This window comes from Equus przewalskii, chromosome 6, assembly GCF_037783145.1.
Source record: "Equus przewalskii isolate Varuska chromosome 6, EquPr2, whole genome shotgun sequence".
NCBI lineage: Eukaryota > Metazoa > Chordata > Mammalia > Perissodactyla > Equidae > Equus > Equus przewalskii.
The window spans coordinates 12,647,903-12,666,450 of NC_091836.1; the positions used below are offsets into that span (position 1 = coordinate 12,647,903).

The 18,548-nt window shown below is 36.3% G+C and overlaps 1 protein-coding gene across 12 annotated transcripts in view; it reads left to right on the forward strand.

Annotated features, from left to right (window-relative positions):
* Nucleotides 1–18,548, forward strand: part of YAP1 (Yes1 associated transcriptional regulator) — a 110,227-nt gene that overhangs the window by 59,899 nt on the left and 31,780 nt on the right. For 4 of the 12 annotated variants that reach the window (XM_070624800.1, XM_070624805.1, XM_070624803.1 and 1 more), the window contains exon 4: nt 12,512–12,631. The exons of 4 other annotated variants lie outside the window; for them this stretch is intronic. In XM_070624800.1, coding sequence (XP_070480901.1) covers nt 12,512–12,631 — 120 coding nt within the window. The remainder of the gene's footprint in view (nt 1–12,511; nt 12,632–18,548) is intronic. 4 more of the 12 variants (XM_070624801.1, XM_070624806.1, XM_070624804.1 and 1 more) reach the window with 1 other exon arrangement.

Sequence of the window (18,548 nt, forward strand, 5' to 3'; positions counted from 1 at the left end):
AAGATACCTGTTATAAGCCCTGCTCTATGTCAACACTCTTCCCTTTTTACTCCTTTCAACAATTAATTGAGAAGAGTGTTTAGCTCCATTTTCTGGATAAGGAAGGTTAGCATCAAGCAGGTAAGGGATTTACCCAGAGTTAGAATAAGCTAATAAATATTAGATCCAAGATTTGAACCCAGGTCTGTCTGAATCTAAACCTTTTACAGTTTTCTCTAAACTATGCTGTCTTTCTAGAGTTTAATATAAAGCTAAAATCAAAGGTGATTTTTTTCCCCCTAAACCAAGTAACCCAGTGAATGGTACTTTTGCTATGTTGGTAACGTTTGAGTTAATGATAGGTAGTTCTATAAAAGAGTTTTTAATAAAACAAGTTTGACTTGTTAGTTTTCTGTATTCTAGATCAGTGGTTCTCCATTTGTGAGGTATGGAGGAATTGCCTGGGATTTGTTAAAATGCAGATTCTGATTCAGTAAGTCTGGAGTGGGACCTGAGGTTCTGCATCTCTAACAAGTTTCCAGGTAGTGTCGATACTGCTGGTTCATGGACTACACAGATAGAAGACTCTAGAATAGTAAACTTAACCATAGAAATATTATTAAAGGTCTACTTTGTTATTCCTATTTTTATATTCTTATTTTCGGTTGGAATTATACCTTTACTAAGTACCTAATCCGTGTTAATGAATCCGTCATTTCATAAGATCTTATATGGAAATCCTGCAAAATGTTATCAACTTTTTTTATTGATTTTTTTGTTTTATTTATTTAATTTTATTTTCAATTTTCTTTATTTTTTTTTAATTGCAGTAACATTGGGTTACAACATTATATAGCTTTTGGATGTACATCATAATATATTCAGAATTCTGTGTAGATTATATCATGTTCACCACCCAAAAACTAATTATAGTCCACCACCTCACATGTGAGCCTAATCACCCCTTTTGCCTTCCCTCCCCTTCCCCCATGGTAACTACCAGTCTATTCTCCCTTGCTATGTGCTTGTTTATCGTTGTTTTTATCTTCTACTTATGAGTGAGATCATACAGTATTTGACTTTCTCCCTCTGACTTATTTCACTCAGCATAATACTCTCAAGGTCCATCCATGTTGTGACAAATGGCCGGATTTCATCATTTCTTATGGCTAAATAGTATTCCATTGTGTATAAATACCACATCTTCTTTATCCATTCATCCTTTGATGGGCACCTAGGTTGCTTCCAAGTCTTGGCTATTGTGTATAATGCTGCAGTGAACATAGGGGTGCAAGTGTCTTTATGCCTTTGCGTTTTCAAGTTCTTTGGATAAATACCCAGCAGTGGGATAGCTGGATCATATGGTAGATCTATTCTTAATTTTCTGAGGATACTCCATACTGCTTTCCATAGTGGCTGCACCAGTTTGCACTCCCACCAGCAGTGTACAGGGGTTCCCATCTCTCCAACATTTGTTGTTTCCTGTCTTGTTAATTATAACCATTCTGACCGGAGTAAGGTGATACCTCATTGTAGTTTTGATTTGCATTTCCCTGATAGCTAATGATGTTGAGCATCTTTTCATATGCCTGTCGGCCAGCCATATATCTTCTTTGGAGAAATCTCTGTTCAGATCTTTTGCCCATTTTGTAATTGGATTGTTGGTTTTTTTGTTGTTGAGATGTATGAGTTCTTTGTATAATTTGGATATTAACCTCTTATCTGATATGTGGTTTGCCAATGTCTTCTCCCAGTTGTTAGGTTGTCTTTTCATTTGGTTGATGGTTTCCTTTGCTGTGCAGAAGCTTTTTACTTTGATGTAGTCCTGTTTGTTCATTTTTTCTTTTGTTTCCCTTGCCCAGTCAGACATGGGACTTGAAAATATGCTGCTAAGACCAATGTCAAAGAGCATACTGCCTATGTTTTCATGTAGAAGTTTCATGGTTTCGGGTCTTACATGCAAGTCTTTAATCCATTTTGAGTTGATTTTTGTGCATGGTGTAAGGGAATGGTCTACTTTCATTCTTTTGCATGTGGCTGTCCAGTTTTCCCAACACCATTTATTGAAGAGACTCTCCTTTCTCCATCGTATGCTCTTGGCTCCCGTGTCGAATATTAGCTGTCCATAAACGTGTGGGTTTACTTCTCAGCTCTCAATTTTGTTCCATTGATCTGTGTATCTGTTTTTGTGCCAGTACCATGCTGTTTTTGCGACTATGGCTTTGTAGTATATTTTGAAATCAGGGAGTGTGATACCTCCAGCTTGGTTCTTTTTTCTAAGGAATATTTTGGCTATTCGGGGTCTTTTGTTGTTCCATATAAATTTTAGGATTCTTTGTTCTATTTCTGTGAAAAGTGTTGGAACTTTGATAGGGATTGCGTTGAATCTATAGATTGCTTTAGGAAGTATGGACATTTTAACGATGTTAATTCTTCCAATCCAAGAGCACAAAATATCTTTCCATTTCGTTGTATCTTCTTCGATTTCTTTCAACAATGTTTTATAGTTTTCCATGTACAGATATTTCACCTCTTTGGTTAAGGTTATTCCTAGGTATTTTATTCTTTTTGTTGCAGTTGTAAGTGGGATTGTATTCTTAACTTCTCTTTCTGCGACTTTGTTGTTAGTGTATAGATATGCAACTGGTTTTTGTACAGTGATTTTGTACCCTGCGACTTGACTGTATTCTTTTATTCTTTCTAAAAGTTTTTTAGTGGATTCTTTAGGGTTTTCTAGCTATAAAATCATGTTGTCTGCAAAGAGTGACAGTTTCTCTTCTTCTTTTCCAATGTGGATCCCTTTTATTTCTTTTTCTTGCCTGATTGCTCTGGCTAGGACTTCCGATACTATGTTAAATAAGAGTGGTGACAGTGGGCATCCTTGTCTGGTTCCTGTTCTTAAAGGGATAGCTTTCAGTTTTTCTCCATTGAGAATGATATTTGCTGTGGGTTTGTCATATGGCCTTTATTATATTGAGGTATTTTCCTTCTATACCCATTTTATTTAGAGTTTTTATCATAAATGGATACTGTATCTTGTCAAATACTTTTCTTTCTCTGCATCTATTGAGATGATCGTGTGAGTTTTATTCTTCATTTTGTTAATGTGGTGTATCACATTGATGGATTTGCAGATGTTGAACCATCCCTGCATCCCTGGAATGAAACCCACTGTGTTATCAACTTTTAAAAAGCCTATGACTTATAAAATCACAGACCAAGGATCTGAGAGATTGACTTGACCAAGATCAATCACTCATTCTTTCTACACTAAGTTCTTAATCACTTTAGCTCAACAAACTTTGGTTGTGTTTGGTGGCAGTGCTAAGCTTTGGGGATACAAAAACAAAAAAATCAAGACGTTACTTCAGGCTCATTAGAGCCTGATGGGCAGAGAGAGGACTGTAGGCAGATGGTTAGCATACAGTGAGGCATCTGCTATAAAGGGAGCACGAGCACAGTGGTTGGGGGCACTGTATGCTAGTGAGTAGAATGCAGGTAAGTAACAGTGCCAGGATTCCAACGTAGCCTTCAGATGTGTGGGCCAGAGTTTCATCTTAATCTGCTACACTGTCCATTGTGATTTACAGGGATTTGGGCTCATCCACCTGTTCTGTTGATTTAGCAGAAGAATTTTCTAGCTACCCATTAAGACGAAGGAGAACACTGAATTCGAAGGGAAAAAAAGAAATGGAGTCACCACCACTCTTGTATTTGTTTACCTGAAGCAAATGTTCATCTGTTTATTTATAATCTGTTTAGTTTCCGGCTTCTAGGCCTGTACACAAAAAGTTCTAGCCTGAGCTCATGACTTTCACCCTGAGAATAAAACTGTTACTATGGAAACTAGAAATCATATTTCTTTTACTAAAACTTGATTTTATAAACTGATTTTTCTTCAATAAATGCATTTATACGCACTTGCTCCATGTTTGACTTACTGATTAAAGCCACAAAAAAAGTTAGTGACAATAATATTTCTTGTTTATTGTACATGACAACCTTTTCCATTTGTCTACCTAAAAATTTTAGTAATTTGGGCAGAACTTTATTAGGGATTGTTTAGTGCTTACAAGATGGAGCATATGAATTTTAGATGTTTGTGTTTATGGAAGAGTCCTTTGGAAACAAAACTGCAGAAGAGTCAGGGGTGAATATATTTTAGTTCCAGTATATTTTGAAAACCACAAGTCTGCACAAGTCAGCAGATCACAGTATCACAAACTAACCTGGTGATACTTTCTAATAAATGTTGCCATTTTTGTCCTGAGCAACCTTGCAAAATTCAGTATTCCCACTCATTTCAAAAAAAAAAAAGTGAGAGCTCTTTTTCTCTATTCTAGGGCAGAATGATAAATTCTTCCCACACTACTACCTGGCCTATAGTTAAACTCAGTGTAAAAGAGCAAATACAAGATAATCTTCAGTAAGCATCCAAGGAATCAAAATAAGTGCAATTTCAATTCATAGGTGGGGAAAAGTCTTAATGGGGTAGAATTGAGAAAATCCTGACAAAGGTATAGCATGAGAATAAAATAGAATTTCAGTGGAGGCTAGGAGGAGTCAGGCTGGTTGGTGGGTGCATTGGGGATGTGGTGGAGGTGAAAAGTGCATGACGCTGCTAAGTACTGGAAAGACAGGAGTAGACGTGTAGGCTGGGAGGACTAACATTGAATGGATTACTAATGTGATGGGATCATCTTACCAAAGAGAAAGCACCTGATGCAATACAAGAGGAAACTGTGTAGGCAAAGCCCTCTTGAGGAAATGGCATTCACATTGGGGAGGGATGAGTAGGAGTAAGCTGAGTGAGGAGGGTGAGGAGGAGGAGTTCTGCCGGGAGGTCCTGGGGAGAGGAGAGGAGAAGGTTGAAGGATTGAAAGAAGACTAAGGGAGGAGGGGTGTGAATGATATTGGTGGACGCTTTCAGGATCTATGCAGTGCTATGTCATGCCTGACTATAAAGGGCCTTGAATAGCTCAATACAGATTTGAAAATCTCTCCTGTGGTCTTTAGAGAGCCTGAATCAGAGAGCTACTTCCTCAGAGGAGGGTGAGGCAAGATGATCTTGTGGTACGTGTAATGTTTAATGTAGCAGTTGATTAAGTCCATTTAGAGGCTACTGCTAAACTTAATCATGGAAATATGAAAGTCTACATTAAAGTTTTATTTGAGGAACAGATGCAATTGTTATTTTAAAGTAAAATCCACTCAAAATATGCGGACATATTTTGTGAAGTGTCAGTATCCAGTTGGTTGGAGAAGAAGTACTACTGTTGAACCTGTGAGAAGCAGTAAAGATGTGAGAGTCATGTACTGACATGACTGGAGCTATGGGGGTTCATGAAAGTTATAGGGGAACAAAAATTTTTTTAAAAATGCTACTTTTGCTTAATGTTTGTCATACTTGCAGTGCAGTACTTAAGAGCATGAATTCTGGGGAGCTAGAACTATCTGGGTTTGAATCCCAGCTCTGCCACTTACTACCCTCGGCTAAGTGATCTTGGACAACTTTTCTGTGTGTTAGTTTCCTCATGTATAAAGGGATAATAATAGTACTTATGCCATGGGGTTGTTAAATGAGTTAATATTTGCTTGCAAAGAACTTAAAACAGTGCCTTGCATATAGTCAGAACAGTTTGTGATTCATCAGAAATACAAGAGACCAAAATTTCAAAACTGAAATTGGTCAGAATTAGATTCCTTTAAAAGATCATTGCATCTATTTTCCGGCTGCTACTCTTATGTTCTAAGGAAACTTCTTCTTGGTAGTCCTGTACTTTGAACCACCCATGAGGGTGTGTTTAGTAAACTTTCAGTGTCCTGAGTGACTTCTTTTTCCTGAATTGTGGGGCAGGTGAGAGGGAGAGGTCGGTCATCTAACTTGTGGCATAATCAAGACTTTCTTGTTTGGTTAGACCTTGCAGGTAGTTTGTTAGTCATTACTAATGAAGAGGGTCTTTAGGCAAGAGCAGGAAGTTGGTGTTGAGTCACTTTCGGTATTATGACATGGAGTATTTTGTTTTTAAAACATTGCAGGAAGTTAGTATTTGCTGTAGTAGATAAGATATCATTCAACCAGTAGGAGTAAATCCTACATAAAAATTTATTTTCCCCAAGGGTAAGTAATTCTGACTTATGAATTACTTCAATTATAACTTACCATTCTCTCTTATCTTAATTTATTTTCTCACCCTCTTTACATCTCATTAAAACGCTAACCTCTTTTTCTCTACCTTCTTGATGCAGGGCCTATTTTTTATCTTTTTTCTTTCCCAAAAGACTTTGGTATACTGGTCAGACATGATAGCCCAGCCTTGAAAAGCTCCCACATCTTTCTCATGTCTAAGGGCCTACCTTTATTGTATGTAAATGTGACTTGGATGAAAATGCTTATTGCTGGCTCCGACTTGTTTAGATGTTGTCTATGGGTTTGGAGAAATTGGTATTACCCTTTAGCGTTGGTAATCCCCTTTAGGATTACCCATTCAACCCTTTACTGTTTGAAATGAAAGGTTTTCTCATTGAGCCTTGATCATAAAAACAAAGTGAACCACTGTACCTCATTCCTTGCTTATTGTGTCCCCTCCATCCTGGCCTCCTCACTTTTCCCCTGACCGGAATGCCCATGCCCCAGATCATCACGTGCTTGAACTTGCATTGTATTAGAGTCTCAGCTTTAAGGTCACTTCTTCACTGTGGCCCTTCTTGGTCCACATTTCTAAAAGACTATGTCCAATTTTTTTTGCATTTACGCTGCTTTATTATTTGTTTCACTGCATTTATCATTAGCCAACATTGTACTGTACATATCTGTCTTCATGGTTTGAATTTAAGTTCTGTGAAACACGGACTGTTTTGCTTATTGCTGTATCTCCAGGGCCTAGACGAGTGCCTGGATATAGCAGGAGCTCAATAAATACTTACTTAATAAAAGATTTTGCTACATCCTTGTGCCTTCAGTTTAAGTGGTGTCAAATAGTGGAGAAATTGAACTTACATGGAAAGAGTAAAACAATATTTTGTTTCACAAGCATAAATAAAAGATTTTGATTCACTTTCATTTGATTTAATTTCAACCACGTTTATTCCTCCCCTTTCTGAGTAGTAGGCATGCTACTAGATGATAAATAGAAAAATGCCTAGTGTACAATCTTTTGTTCAGGTATTTCACAGTCTAGCCTGGAAGAAAACACACATAACCAAATAATCCAGTATGATAAGTGCTATGGCACATGTATGAAAAAAAAATATTTTGCCAGCACACAGAAAAGCTCTTCATTTGAATTGAGAAAGTGAAGAGTTTTCAACTACAAATGGTTCAAAGCTAAGTTACTAGTAATAATTCAGTGGGTCACATCAGTTCATCTTGTCTTCAAAGTGCTACTTGTCATTTCCATCTGGTCCTTAGAGGACAAGAAATGAATTTTGGGCTACTTCTCCAAAATAGTTGCTTGGGCCATTCAAGGTTTTTAAAAAAGGAAAAGCATCACCCTTCTTATGACTTCTTTGTCCTGATAAATGCGAGCCATGTGCCTCATCTTCCTATGGCAGATGTGGCTGTGTGCTGTTCTCAGACATGTAGTGCTTGATAGTTTGGTCTCTGAACTGCCCATCATGCCTGACAATGAATAATTATAGTTGTATATAAGTTAAGTATATTCAAAAAGCAGTTCTATACCAGCTAAAGAATTCTCAGTTGTTATTTTTAGATTAGTGGTTCTCAAAGTGTGCTCCCTATACCAACAGTATCAGCATCACGCCAACCCCTAACCTACTGAGTCAGAAAATCTGGAGGGGTGTGTTTTAACAAGCCCTCCAGGTGATTCTGATACATACTAAAGTTTGAGAGCCACTGTTTTAGATCATCTTATGTAAATAAAATGTTGCTACTTACATTCGCTTCATTTTATATACTCTGTATTGGAGAAGCTGTAGTATTTATGACAGTCTAAAATCAGAATATAAATTTAATTCAAGGCATTCTAAATTTATTTTGATCTGTCCCTCCCTCTTGTAAATTTAGTTTTGTGGGAAGCCCAGATTTCCCCTTGAATTTACTGACCGTACTCCATTCTAACTCTAGTCCAAACAGATGCTTCAATTAAACTTGCAGTAGCCTGTGCAACTTGATAATCTAGAAAATATATCACTCTTGCTTTCTCTGCTTTTCATGATTATTCAACAGTTAGCTTAGTGTAACATGATTACTTAGAATCCTGCATTAAGTATAAGTCACTCGACTTCTTCTAAGGACCATTTAACTAAAAATTCTTTTTTTGTATGAATAAAGCCCAGATCTGTATTGTTTTATTTAATTCACATTTAAGGTTGAAGATTTGGTTCTTTCCAGTTTTATTTTTCTACTAATAAGGATTTGATTGTCGTGCAAAGGTAATCTTTCCTCGTCTACTCCTTTGTCTTTGCTTTCTTTTTATGTAAAGAAAACATCCTATTTTGGACCATCTTTTTCCACATAACATTATATTTTTACCCAGAGTGTTAAATGAAAGACATATATGAATATATAGAGTGTTCTTTTCTCCTCTTCTTCTCTGTTTAGTATTATATTCTGGTAGGAATTTGAATGCTTATAAGATTAATTGTATAGTAATTGTTCTATATCATATGGACATTATTTAATTCTTAGAAATATAGTGAGAAAATAGGCAGCAATCACTACCCTGTTTATTTGTACTGGGCTTGTCTCTCCTTTATATCATGTCTAAAATTAGCGCATGTAGAGTTTTGTTTTTAGTGGTTTGTTATATAAGAACAGTTTTGGTGAAAAGTTTCTTGAATTTAATTTTTGAAGTCTGCTGTTTTTTAGTGAAATACTAAATAGTTAATGATTCATATATGATAAATACTTGATAAATATATGATTTATATATAATAAATATGTAATGATTTAAACTTGTATATAGAGGGATAAAGTCACTGTGTTCCACCTATATGGTAGCACACAGAGCCACCGTTTAGATTTTAATGTGAGAGTGTCATCATTGTGAGATGGTAGTAATGGAGCTGGTAGTGGTAGAGGGACTGCTGCCATTGCTGCCCCCGAGGGTTGTGCATTGCACTATTATTTATAACAGCAAAAGGATTTAGAAACAACTCTGATATCCAACACTGGAAAAAAAGGATCAGTGAGTTCTAATATAGCCATACAGTGAGATCTATGAAGCCATTAAAAAGAATGGGAGAGACCTATGTGTTGTGTCAAGAAAAGATACCCATAATATATTAAGGGAATAAAGCAAGTATGGTAGATGTAGAGCATGACATCAGTGGGTCTGCATGTATTATGGATTGTACACACAAAAGAAATCTAGAACATATCACAAAACTGAAGTAATTCACTTTTTCCCCGGGGGGGGTAGGTTACAAGAAAGTTTGGCTTTTTCCATTATGCGTTTCTGCAATTTTTAACATTTTAAAAAATTTTTATATGAACTGTAAAAGTGAATATGTTTCTGAACAAAAAGTTTGAGTAAAAGGAACTGGGTTACCAACATGTCATTCATATGTTCTGTTTATAAACATATTAATTGAAAATAATATGTACTACATGATTTTAAGCTCATTTATAGAAAGTTCAGAATATTAAGAGGCAGGACATTCATTCTTCCGTGTAATATTATTACTCAGATACTAGCCTACGAAATAAAAGATGAGTGACCTAGTCATTGCCAGGAGGACAGACATGTAAACAAATAATTACAGCTCTGTCTGTTAAATGTTAGTACAGAGTAGAAGAAACTAATAATTTTGTGTAGGGTAATCAAGGAAGACTGAATTGAAGAGGTGAAATTTGAGCTTTCTCAGAATAAAGAGTTTATAAGGGGTGGGGCAGAAGGATGTCTGTGATAACAGGAATAGCACATACAAGGAGATGACATGTTTTGTGAAAAGCGGGGGGGGCGGGGGTTGGGTATGTGAAGAAGACTTATTAAGAAATAAGTCCAGCTGGCATTTTCCTTTTGATAGTAGAGAGCAAGGGAAATTTTTTAAAGGCAGTGAGTGCCATATAAAAGTTTATTAGGTAGTATTTTAAGAAGAAAACCCTGATGGCTGTTTGATAAAAGACACTGGAATCAGGAGAGATGAGAAGTCAGACACCAAGGAAGGAAGTTCTATAGTGGTCAAGAAAAAGAGCTGGTAGCTGCTGATGACTGAGTTCTTAGAGATGGAATGGAACAGATCAATCAGAGAGAACGTTAAGTGGAATCTACAGGACAGAGTGAGTGGAGCAGATAGGGAATGTTGGTTTGTATCCAAGATACATACGTCTCTTTGTTCTAACTCAGACAGCTAAGGTGGAGAGCAATACTGTTTAAAAAAAAAGAAAAAGTAGAGAATTGATGTATTCAAGCAGGTTTGGAGGCTATAATGAGGTCTGGGTTGTTGAGTTGAGGCTCCCAAAGGCATCCAGTGACTGCTGTTGACTTGTTCATCATCATGATATCTTAGGAACTTAGGATTTTAGTTAACTTGTTTTTCAAAAGCATTTTACAATTGAGCCATCTTTGCAATTAAAGGTAGTAACAGACCATTAGTATTCAGTTTTGCAGGTTTGCTTATCTTCCTGGTAGGGAAATAGAGCCCAAAGTGATAGTGAAAGCTAATGAGAAAAGTGGTTTGATTTATATGTGTTAAACAAGTTTGCTTCCCATTCACCTTTTACTGAACATGGGATCCTTACAGCAAATGCCAACTCTGGACATGGTTAGCATTGTGTACAGAACTCCACATCTGGAACTGGAGGAGGGTCTTCCCCCTGTGGCCTCTCTTTTGGAGCACAGAACACTTTAGTTTCAGATGTCTACATTTCCTAACAGGATTTTACCCCCATTAAAGCAGAGCTTTGACAGTTGCCTTAGTAGCAAATTGGTCGGTTCCCTATAAAAATGAAACTGGCCTAGAATTAGGACTTTGGGTCCCTTGGGCCTGTGTGAGTGCTCTGTATAACCAGTTACTCATTCGGCATCACTCAAGGCTGGCATAGACTGCCAATATAGAAAGAAGGAACTTATTCCGTTTTTGCACAGGAAGCATACTCAGTTTCTGGTCTTTGATGTGAGAGATGAATATAAAAAAGTGTAGTTAGGAGGAATAATGGCTCAGGAATTAGGCTGCCTGGTTTGACTATCATCCCTGACACTAACTAGCTTTTGATGTTGTACCAGACTGAACCACTCTGTGCCTCAATTTCCTCATTAGAATGGAGATAGTTGAGTGATGTAGTGGTTAAGTTTGTGCACTCCACTTCAGCAAGGAAGTTCGTGGGTTTGGTTCCCAGGCACAGACCTACACACCACTCATCAAGCCATGCTGTGGCAGCAACCCACATACAAAATAGAGGAAGATTGACATGAATGTTAGTTAGCTCAGGGACAATCTTGCTCAAGCAAAAAGAGGAAAATTGGCACAGATGTTAGCTCAGGACCAATATTCCTCACAAAAAAGAAAAAAAAAAAAACAGAGATAGTACTGCTCGTGTGATTGGTTGTAAGGATTAAGTGAGTTAAAGTGCATAATATACTTACAACAGTGACTGGCACATAGCACTCAATTCATATTTGTCCACAGATGGAAAAATTGTAAGCATTTACTCAGACTCTATTTCTAATTTACACTTGCCTCTCCTGACTCCTGGTGGGGATGGGAAGGAGAAGAGGGGTGGAGGAGATGAGGAGGAAATATGCTTGAATTTAGTAATTTATTCTGGGTCTCTCTTTTCTTTGCTATTACATCCCTAAAGCAATTCTCTAGCTTCCCTGCCCTCATAAAGATAGAATAATCTTCTTAGACTTCTATATTCTTTAGTCCTATCTTCCGGATGTTGTTTCCTCACTCTGTAGCTTTGAAATTGTCTCTTTTTGCTTTCCAACAGTTTTAGCGCTGACCCTGCCCCCTTTAAGCCTCTGACAAACTTAAACTTCCAGCTGCAACCCCCACCTCCTAGCAACTTCTGGGCTGCTTAAAAATAAACTTTTTCTGGATTATAGTTTTCTTGGTGTGAGCCAGTCACATAAATAATGGAAACAAATGGAGCTTGGCAGGCTTAGCTAAAGTGTGCTTTATATTAAACAGAATGTTTATGATACTTTGGATGTTCTGAAATCACTTGCGTATTCCTTGTTAAAGAACCTTGGAGACCCCTAGGAAGGTACTGTCACAAAACTGGCTGGATTGGGAGGTAGTCTCTGAGCTGTAGCACTTCATGTCTTGTAATAAGAGTAGTAATAATTATTTGGGTCATGACTTCCAAAAGGATTTTTTGAAAATCTGACTTTTTTTTTTTTCCATCTGTGTCTTTAGGGATGTTGATTTTATTATTTGGTAGTTTCTTTTTAGTGGAGAAGAATCAGGTACATAGGCTTACCTTTCTTCTCTGAAATGATGCTTGCTTCTGTTTTAATGAATTGTTTTATGTCAAGATGTGTTTTCTTTTTAAATTAGCACCCCTCACACTTTTTTTAGGCGCACCAAATAAAAACCAACCGTGATTTTTTTTCTGTATTTATAGGTCCTCTTCCTGATGGATGGGAACAAGCCATGACTCAGGATGGAGAAATATACTATATAAACCATAAGAACAAGACCACCTCTTGGCTAGACCCAAGGCTTGACCCTCGTTTTGGTAAAGGTTCATCTCAAAACCTTCTTAGAGATTTTTGATTACTATTTTTTGTATATGAATTTGGGAAGGTACTTTAAATAAAATTGCATTGCTTTATAGTATTAAAAAATGACTGCCCACCCAACTTTTCCAGTACTGTTTTTATACGTTTCACTTTAAACTTGAGAAATTCAAGTCCAAATCAGCTTTTTAACTTGGACTTCTTGGGATGGGGTTAGGGGAATGTTGTGGCTGACTGGCCAGAATCACATTTCCTTTCACATTTCTGGGAGACACAGTGATCTTGTTTAAAATGATCTTTCTAGCTGCAATAATAATCAGGTTGTCATGCTGCATCTAAAACCCAGGTTACCAGCCTTTGCCAGTGACCCAATGTCTGCTTATGCTTAACTTCAGAGAGCAATGAGTACCATCCTGTGCCTGGGTGTTGTAGTGTTTTCTGTCCTCAGTAGGGGGGGAAAACCCTGTCATCCTAGAGATTGACCAGTGAAAGCATTTTTTCCCTTTTTTTCTACCTTTTTTTTTTTTTCTTTAAAGTAACGGTCCTGTTCTTTGTTTTTCATTTAGGAAAAAAAAGCGCAAAGCCATATTTCCTCCAAGTCACGTGACTAAATCACCATTTGCACAAAGGAATATTCCCCTCTCAAATGTGCACATTTTGATGTTAGTGTACAAGCTCTTTAATGCCTTTTTATCCATATTTTTTCACTGTTTTCAGTTTCTTCCGTTGGGTTTCTGAGATATTTTTCCAAAGCCATGGAAAAATGAATCTAAAAAGGAGCAGATCATTGTGGTTTTAAAGCTTTCGTCTTGGACTGGATGCAGCTAAATGAAACAATGTGCAGATCACTGAGTAGGTCAGACTGAGGGGACGCGGAACCTTTGAAGCTTTACAGGGGTTGACCTAACAACAACTGTGGGGCCCTTACGGGAAAGAGGAATTAACTCTGTGAATGCCATCAAAACACAAATGCCGGGGAAAAAAGAAAAAGAAAAACTATACCCAGAGCTGGTTGGGTAAAATAACTTCCCTGTCAGGAACATTATGAACAGTTCTCCTGTATCTTTATCTATACCTTTAAAAAGTCCCAACGTTCGGGTTTGTCCTAAACTGACTAATTGGTCAGCTTTATGGACTGGTGGAACCCCCATTCAAGGAAAGTCAAAGGTGGGATCAGGGCAGAGACTCATTTTGACAAATATCCGGTTTGGCTTAAATGCTAGCCTTTTGAGCTTCAAGACCTATTTGGGTGTTAAAAAAGTAATGTGGCATGTTAATAATTTGCAACTTCAGATTCTATTTAATACTTGAATAAGCCCTTGTGGTTGAAATAGGAAACCAAGTAAGGTAGAGAATTTAATAAATGTTGCCATTTGTGTGGACTGGAGTGATAACAACCATGTTTCCTTAAATCATCTTTAATGAAATGAATTTAGCTTGTCCTCGTTTTCAAAAGTTTTTAAAAATGGTACTGTGGTTTTTCGCACCAACATAAGGTTATAAAAGATGATGATTAACTCCTAACTAATGCAGAAATCAGAAAGGGAAACAAAGCGCTTTTTAAAAAAAAATTTTTTTTTTTTTTTCAGTTAAGACAGTGAAATAAAACAACTTGGGTGTGAGCTTAACTAGATTCATTAATTACACACACAGCTTGGTCTTTTGTTTTAAATTGAAGAAAGTACTAAAAAACATTCTTCTTTCCTACCTCCAACACATATGTACACGCAAGCATACAATTAGATATGCCAAAAAAAGTTTCATGAAATTCTCTTATTGCCTTTAGTTTCCCCTTTTTGGGCCCACTGTGTATGTGTATTCCAGACAGGCTTGACAACATGCCAGAGCTTTTTATTTTGTGGCCCGACTTTTAATCTGTTCCAGACCTTTTCAGTCAGAGAGCTCAAGTGTAACTGAAGGGGGGCAGGAAAGAAAAAAAAGTGTGGGTTTCTCTGATCTAGAGTGACAGCAAATAGAGACAAGCTGTTAGCTGCTGAATTTGAAGGAGTTTTCCTTGAAATCTGAAGTTCTGTAGGGGATTGTGTTTTATCTCTGCCAAAAAAATATAAACTATCCCCTTTCTGACTCTTTGAGCCACACAAACACAAGTGGTACATTATTGCTTTCGTGGTTGCTTTCCTGTATTCCCCAAATCTGTGTTAAAAGTATATACCAATTAGCTTAAGTCAAGTTGACCTGTGTGTTTTGATATTTTAGAATGGAAGATAACGCCTCTGAATGAGCTTAACTTTATCACTCACTTCCTTCAAACACCAGCCTCTCTTATATTTCAGTTCTTTATCAGATACTTTAGATGAATTATATTTACAATAATTTATCAGTCCTTCACATCCCACATGAAATTAATAAATTATCCATATAACTTCAGGAAATTAAATAGTAATTTGTTGTGGGTTGGTTCTTTTTTATCTGACTTTTCTTATTCTTTAACATTTAAAAACTAGGTATATTTGACATTTATAGTTTTTTAGAAAATTTATTATTAATTTGTAACAATTCATGAAATGACATCCAGTGGCAGTAAGGACTCACTGATAATTATTGGCTTTGAAAAAAGGAGGGCTTTTGTTTGTTTTTAAGGAATCATGTTAGGAATGTTTTTACCCTGTATTAAAATTGATGCTTGAGTATTACGCAGGCCATTAAATTATTTCATATAAACACTCTTTTTTCCTAGAGATTTTATACTTGTAAACATGCAGAGTCTCAAGTTTAAAACATTTTCTTGTACAGTGTAGAATTATTGTTTTATGTAATATAGTCATATGAACATTTTCCAGTAAAATCTCTAATGAAAACACACAAAAATTATAATTTTTGTACTTCATAATGAGACATCTACTCCAAAGCACTAATAGTCAATGAATTGGTCATTTATGTAATGTTATTTTCCCTATTATTTATATAAAAGGACATTAAATAGTGTTAGCAATCTGTGTTTCTGAAATAAGTGCTGATGGCACTGCTGGGATAAAAACATACTTAGTGCAAATAAAATATTGGAACCAGAGATTTGGGCTAACATATGTATCTTGAGTCTTAAAGGAAGTAATGAACAATCTAGTGTGGCAAAAACAGAATATCCTTTAATTCCTAACAACAGTTCTGTGTGTAGAAATCCTGTCCATGGAAATGGCAAAGGTAATTAAAACCCAGATGTTGATTTTGATTCCATTTCAAAATTTCCCAAAACTTGCTATACGCTCTGTGTGTGGTATAATTTCCTAAAATAATAAAAAGAATAAGTAAAATATATATAATTTATTAAGTCCCAAAGCCAAAAGTTCTTCAGCACATCTTTCTTATCGAAGTTGAATGTTTTATATCAATAGAGATCAACTAAAAATTTTAACTGTTTCAGACGTTCATTAACTTTTTCCCTTTAAGATCAAATATTTCTAATAGCTCTTAGATGAAAATGCACGTAATGACCAACTAAATACCTAAGTCTGGTCTATTAGAGATGGGGGAAAAAACACTAAAAGCTGTGGAAACTAAACCTGTAACTCCATTAATGGAGTCTTGTGTAGATAGAATGTCAGCATCTAATCATTTGAATTTTACTGAAGCAAATTTCTTAATAATCCATGCATTAAAAACAAGAGTTGTTTTGTTTTTCTTTCTCTCTTTTAACTCTTTCCTGGTGATACTAAATTGTCAGTATTTGGTTGTGGACTATTATTGACTACTTAGGATAGGGAGGAAAAGATGTTTCCGTGTGTTTCAGGTTACAAGAGCTGTTGCTAACTAAAAATTTTTAACGGATAAACTTTAGAAAATTTGACCCTGAAAAGGAATTTATAATTCTTCTAATTGACATTCCTCAAAAGGGGAGAGTGTATGTTCTGGGCACTGCAGGACGTAAAACATCCCTGGCTCTTGCCCACTAAGTGCCATAGTGACACCCAGTCATTGTGACTCCCCAAACCACCAACCTGTATTAAAAAATAAAAAAACACTGGGCGAGGTAGGGAATAGTGCCCCAAATCTGAACTTCTCTGAAATCTAGGGAAATTGTGACCTAGCTAAGGTTATAAAGTTGAGTGACAGAACTAGAATCTGAACTTGATCTTTGACACCTAGAATTCTTAAGAAATTTAGATTACATGCGGTTAATCTTTCAGAAACACCTAATTCACCAACACTAATACATGGAAATTTCAGAGGGAAGACGACAGTGGTAAATGCATCTACTTATATGCTGATATTGTGACTCATCTTGAGGAAATTACCCAAGGTAATGAGTTTCCAGTTACAGAAGAGAATTATAAGATCTCTGATTGGAGCAGACTATGAAACCATCTGGATGAATTATCATCCCTCTCCTCTGTTATATTCTTAAAAGATTGTCTTCTAACCTCAGCTTTGACCTTTCTCTTGACTGGGAGCTGACCACATTACAAGGCAGTCCATTCTATTTAAGGAAAGTTCTAATGACCAGAAAGTATGTGTTCCTTTATTACCCAGAAATACACTTCCCTTCAAATTTGTGAATACACTTCTAATCCCAGAAGTGTTCTCTTCTGTGGTTTCTCCAGTTTTTTCATGTGGTAAGAGTTCTGGATTCTTTACCAGTTCACTCCTCTTCTCTGGATGCTTTCTGTTTTACTAGTGCCTCTTTGCATGTGATGGTCAATACAGTATTTTATGTGTACATTATCCAGTGCAAAAAAATAGTTATGGCATCGCTCTGACCTGGCAATTTATATGCCCTCCAAAAATCCATTTTTCAAATCTGCAGAAGTTAGCTAGCATCCTGTTTTCTACATGGTAGTTACATAATGTATTAAATTCAAATGAATTAAATTGTGATGTAGAAAAATTTAGCTACTTAGTTGGGAATCAGTTGGCCCAAAGTTCTGGTATCACAACGTAACAACTTATTCAGAAAGATACCTGACTTCTCTTGACTTAATTGGACTCATCTGTAAAATGTGACTGGATTATACTGAATGCTTTTAAGAGTATTTCCAGTCGTTAATTCAATACAATATGCTAGATCATGAATTCTTTAGTGACTGCTTTGGACTCTTGATTTTTCTCAATAGCCTTATGGATTTGAGTGCACTGAGGTTTCAGAGATACTTTTGAACTATTTTATTGCACCATTTAAGTTTAGCTTTTGGTCCTCTGGTCACAGCTGGGAATTGCTTTTGAAGAGGAGACAGGGAAATCTTTCAACCTTTAATCTAAAGATAAGCCTTATCACATGGTGAGTATGGCCAGGCAAACAAATCTGATGGGGGATGGGCAGTGCTGAGTGCAATAATTTTGTCCAACTCTCAAACTCTTGGAAGCATGCAGGAGTTTAAACATGCTCATATTAGCAGGGTTCAGCTTTACTGCCTTAAAGATGGTGTATTTCTGGTATGCTTTGTTTCTGTAATTTAGAGCTCCCATGAAGTTGCCATGATAGAAAGCCTGATGTAAGCTGATTTAAAATATAGTTCCAGGCTATGTGTTTAGTGAAGCCTGATTTAAAACATACTGTTAGAGATTTTACTAATTGTTGCCCTCAATACATATTTTTTTACTTAAAAAATAAGCACTTACTGAAATGAATATTTTAATGCATAAGATTAGATAACATCAAAATTAGTTCAACTTGAGGTTTGCGGTTTTATTTAGGTTTTTTAAAATTTGTGTTAAATTCAGGAGCATGGTGCCATAATAGTTTATCAGTCAGCAATCTCTCCATTACTTGCTAAAGGTGAGTAGGCATATGTTAATGAAATTAAATTAATATGTAGTTTCTACTTGATAATGATTCAGTGATGCAAATAATGATATAATGAAATATTTTTGTCTTTGTTTACATGAGTTAGTCATAGAATTTTTACAACTTAAAAGCTTAAGATCCACGGAAGTCACTGAATGATAATTTAAATTGTTTATTTGTGT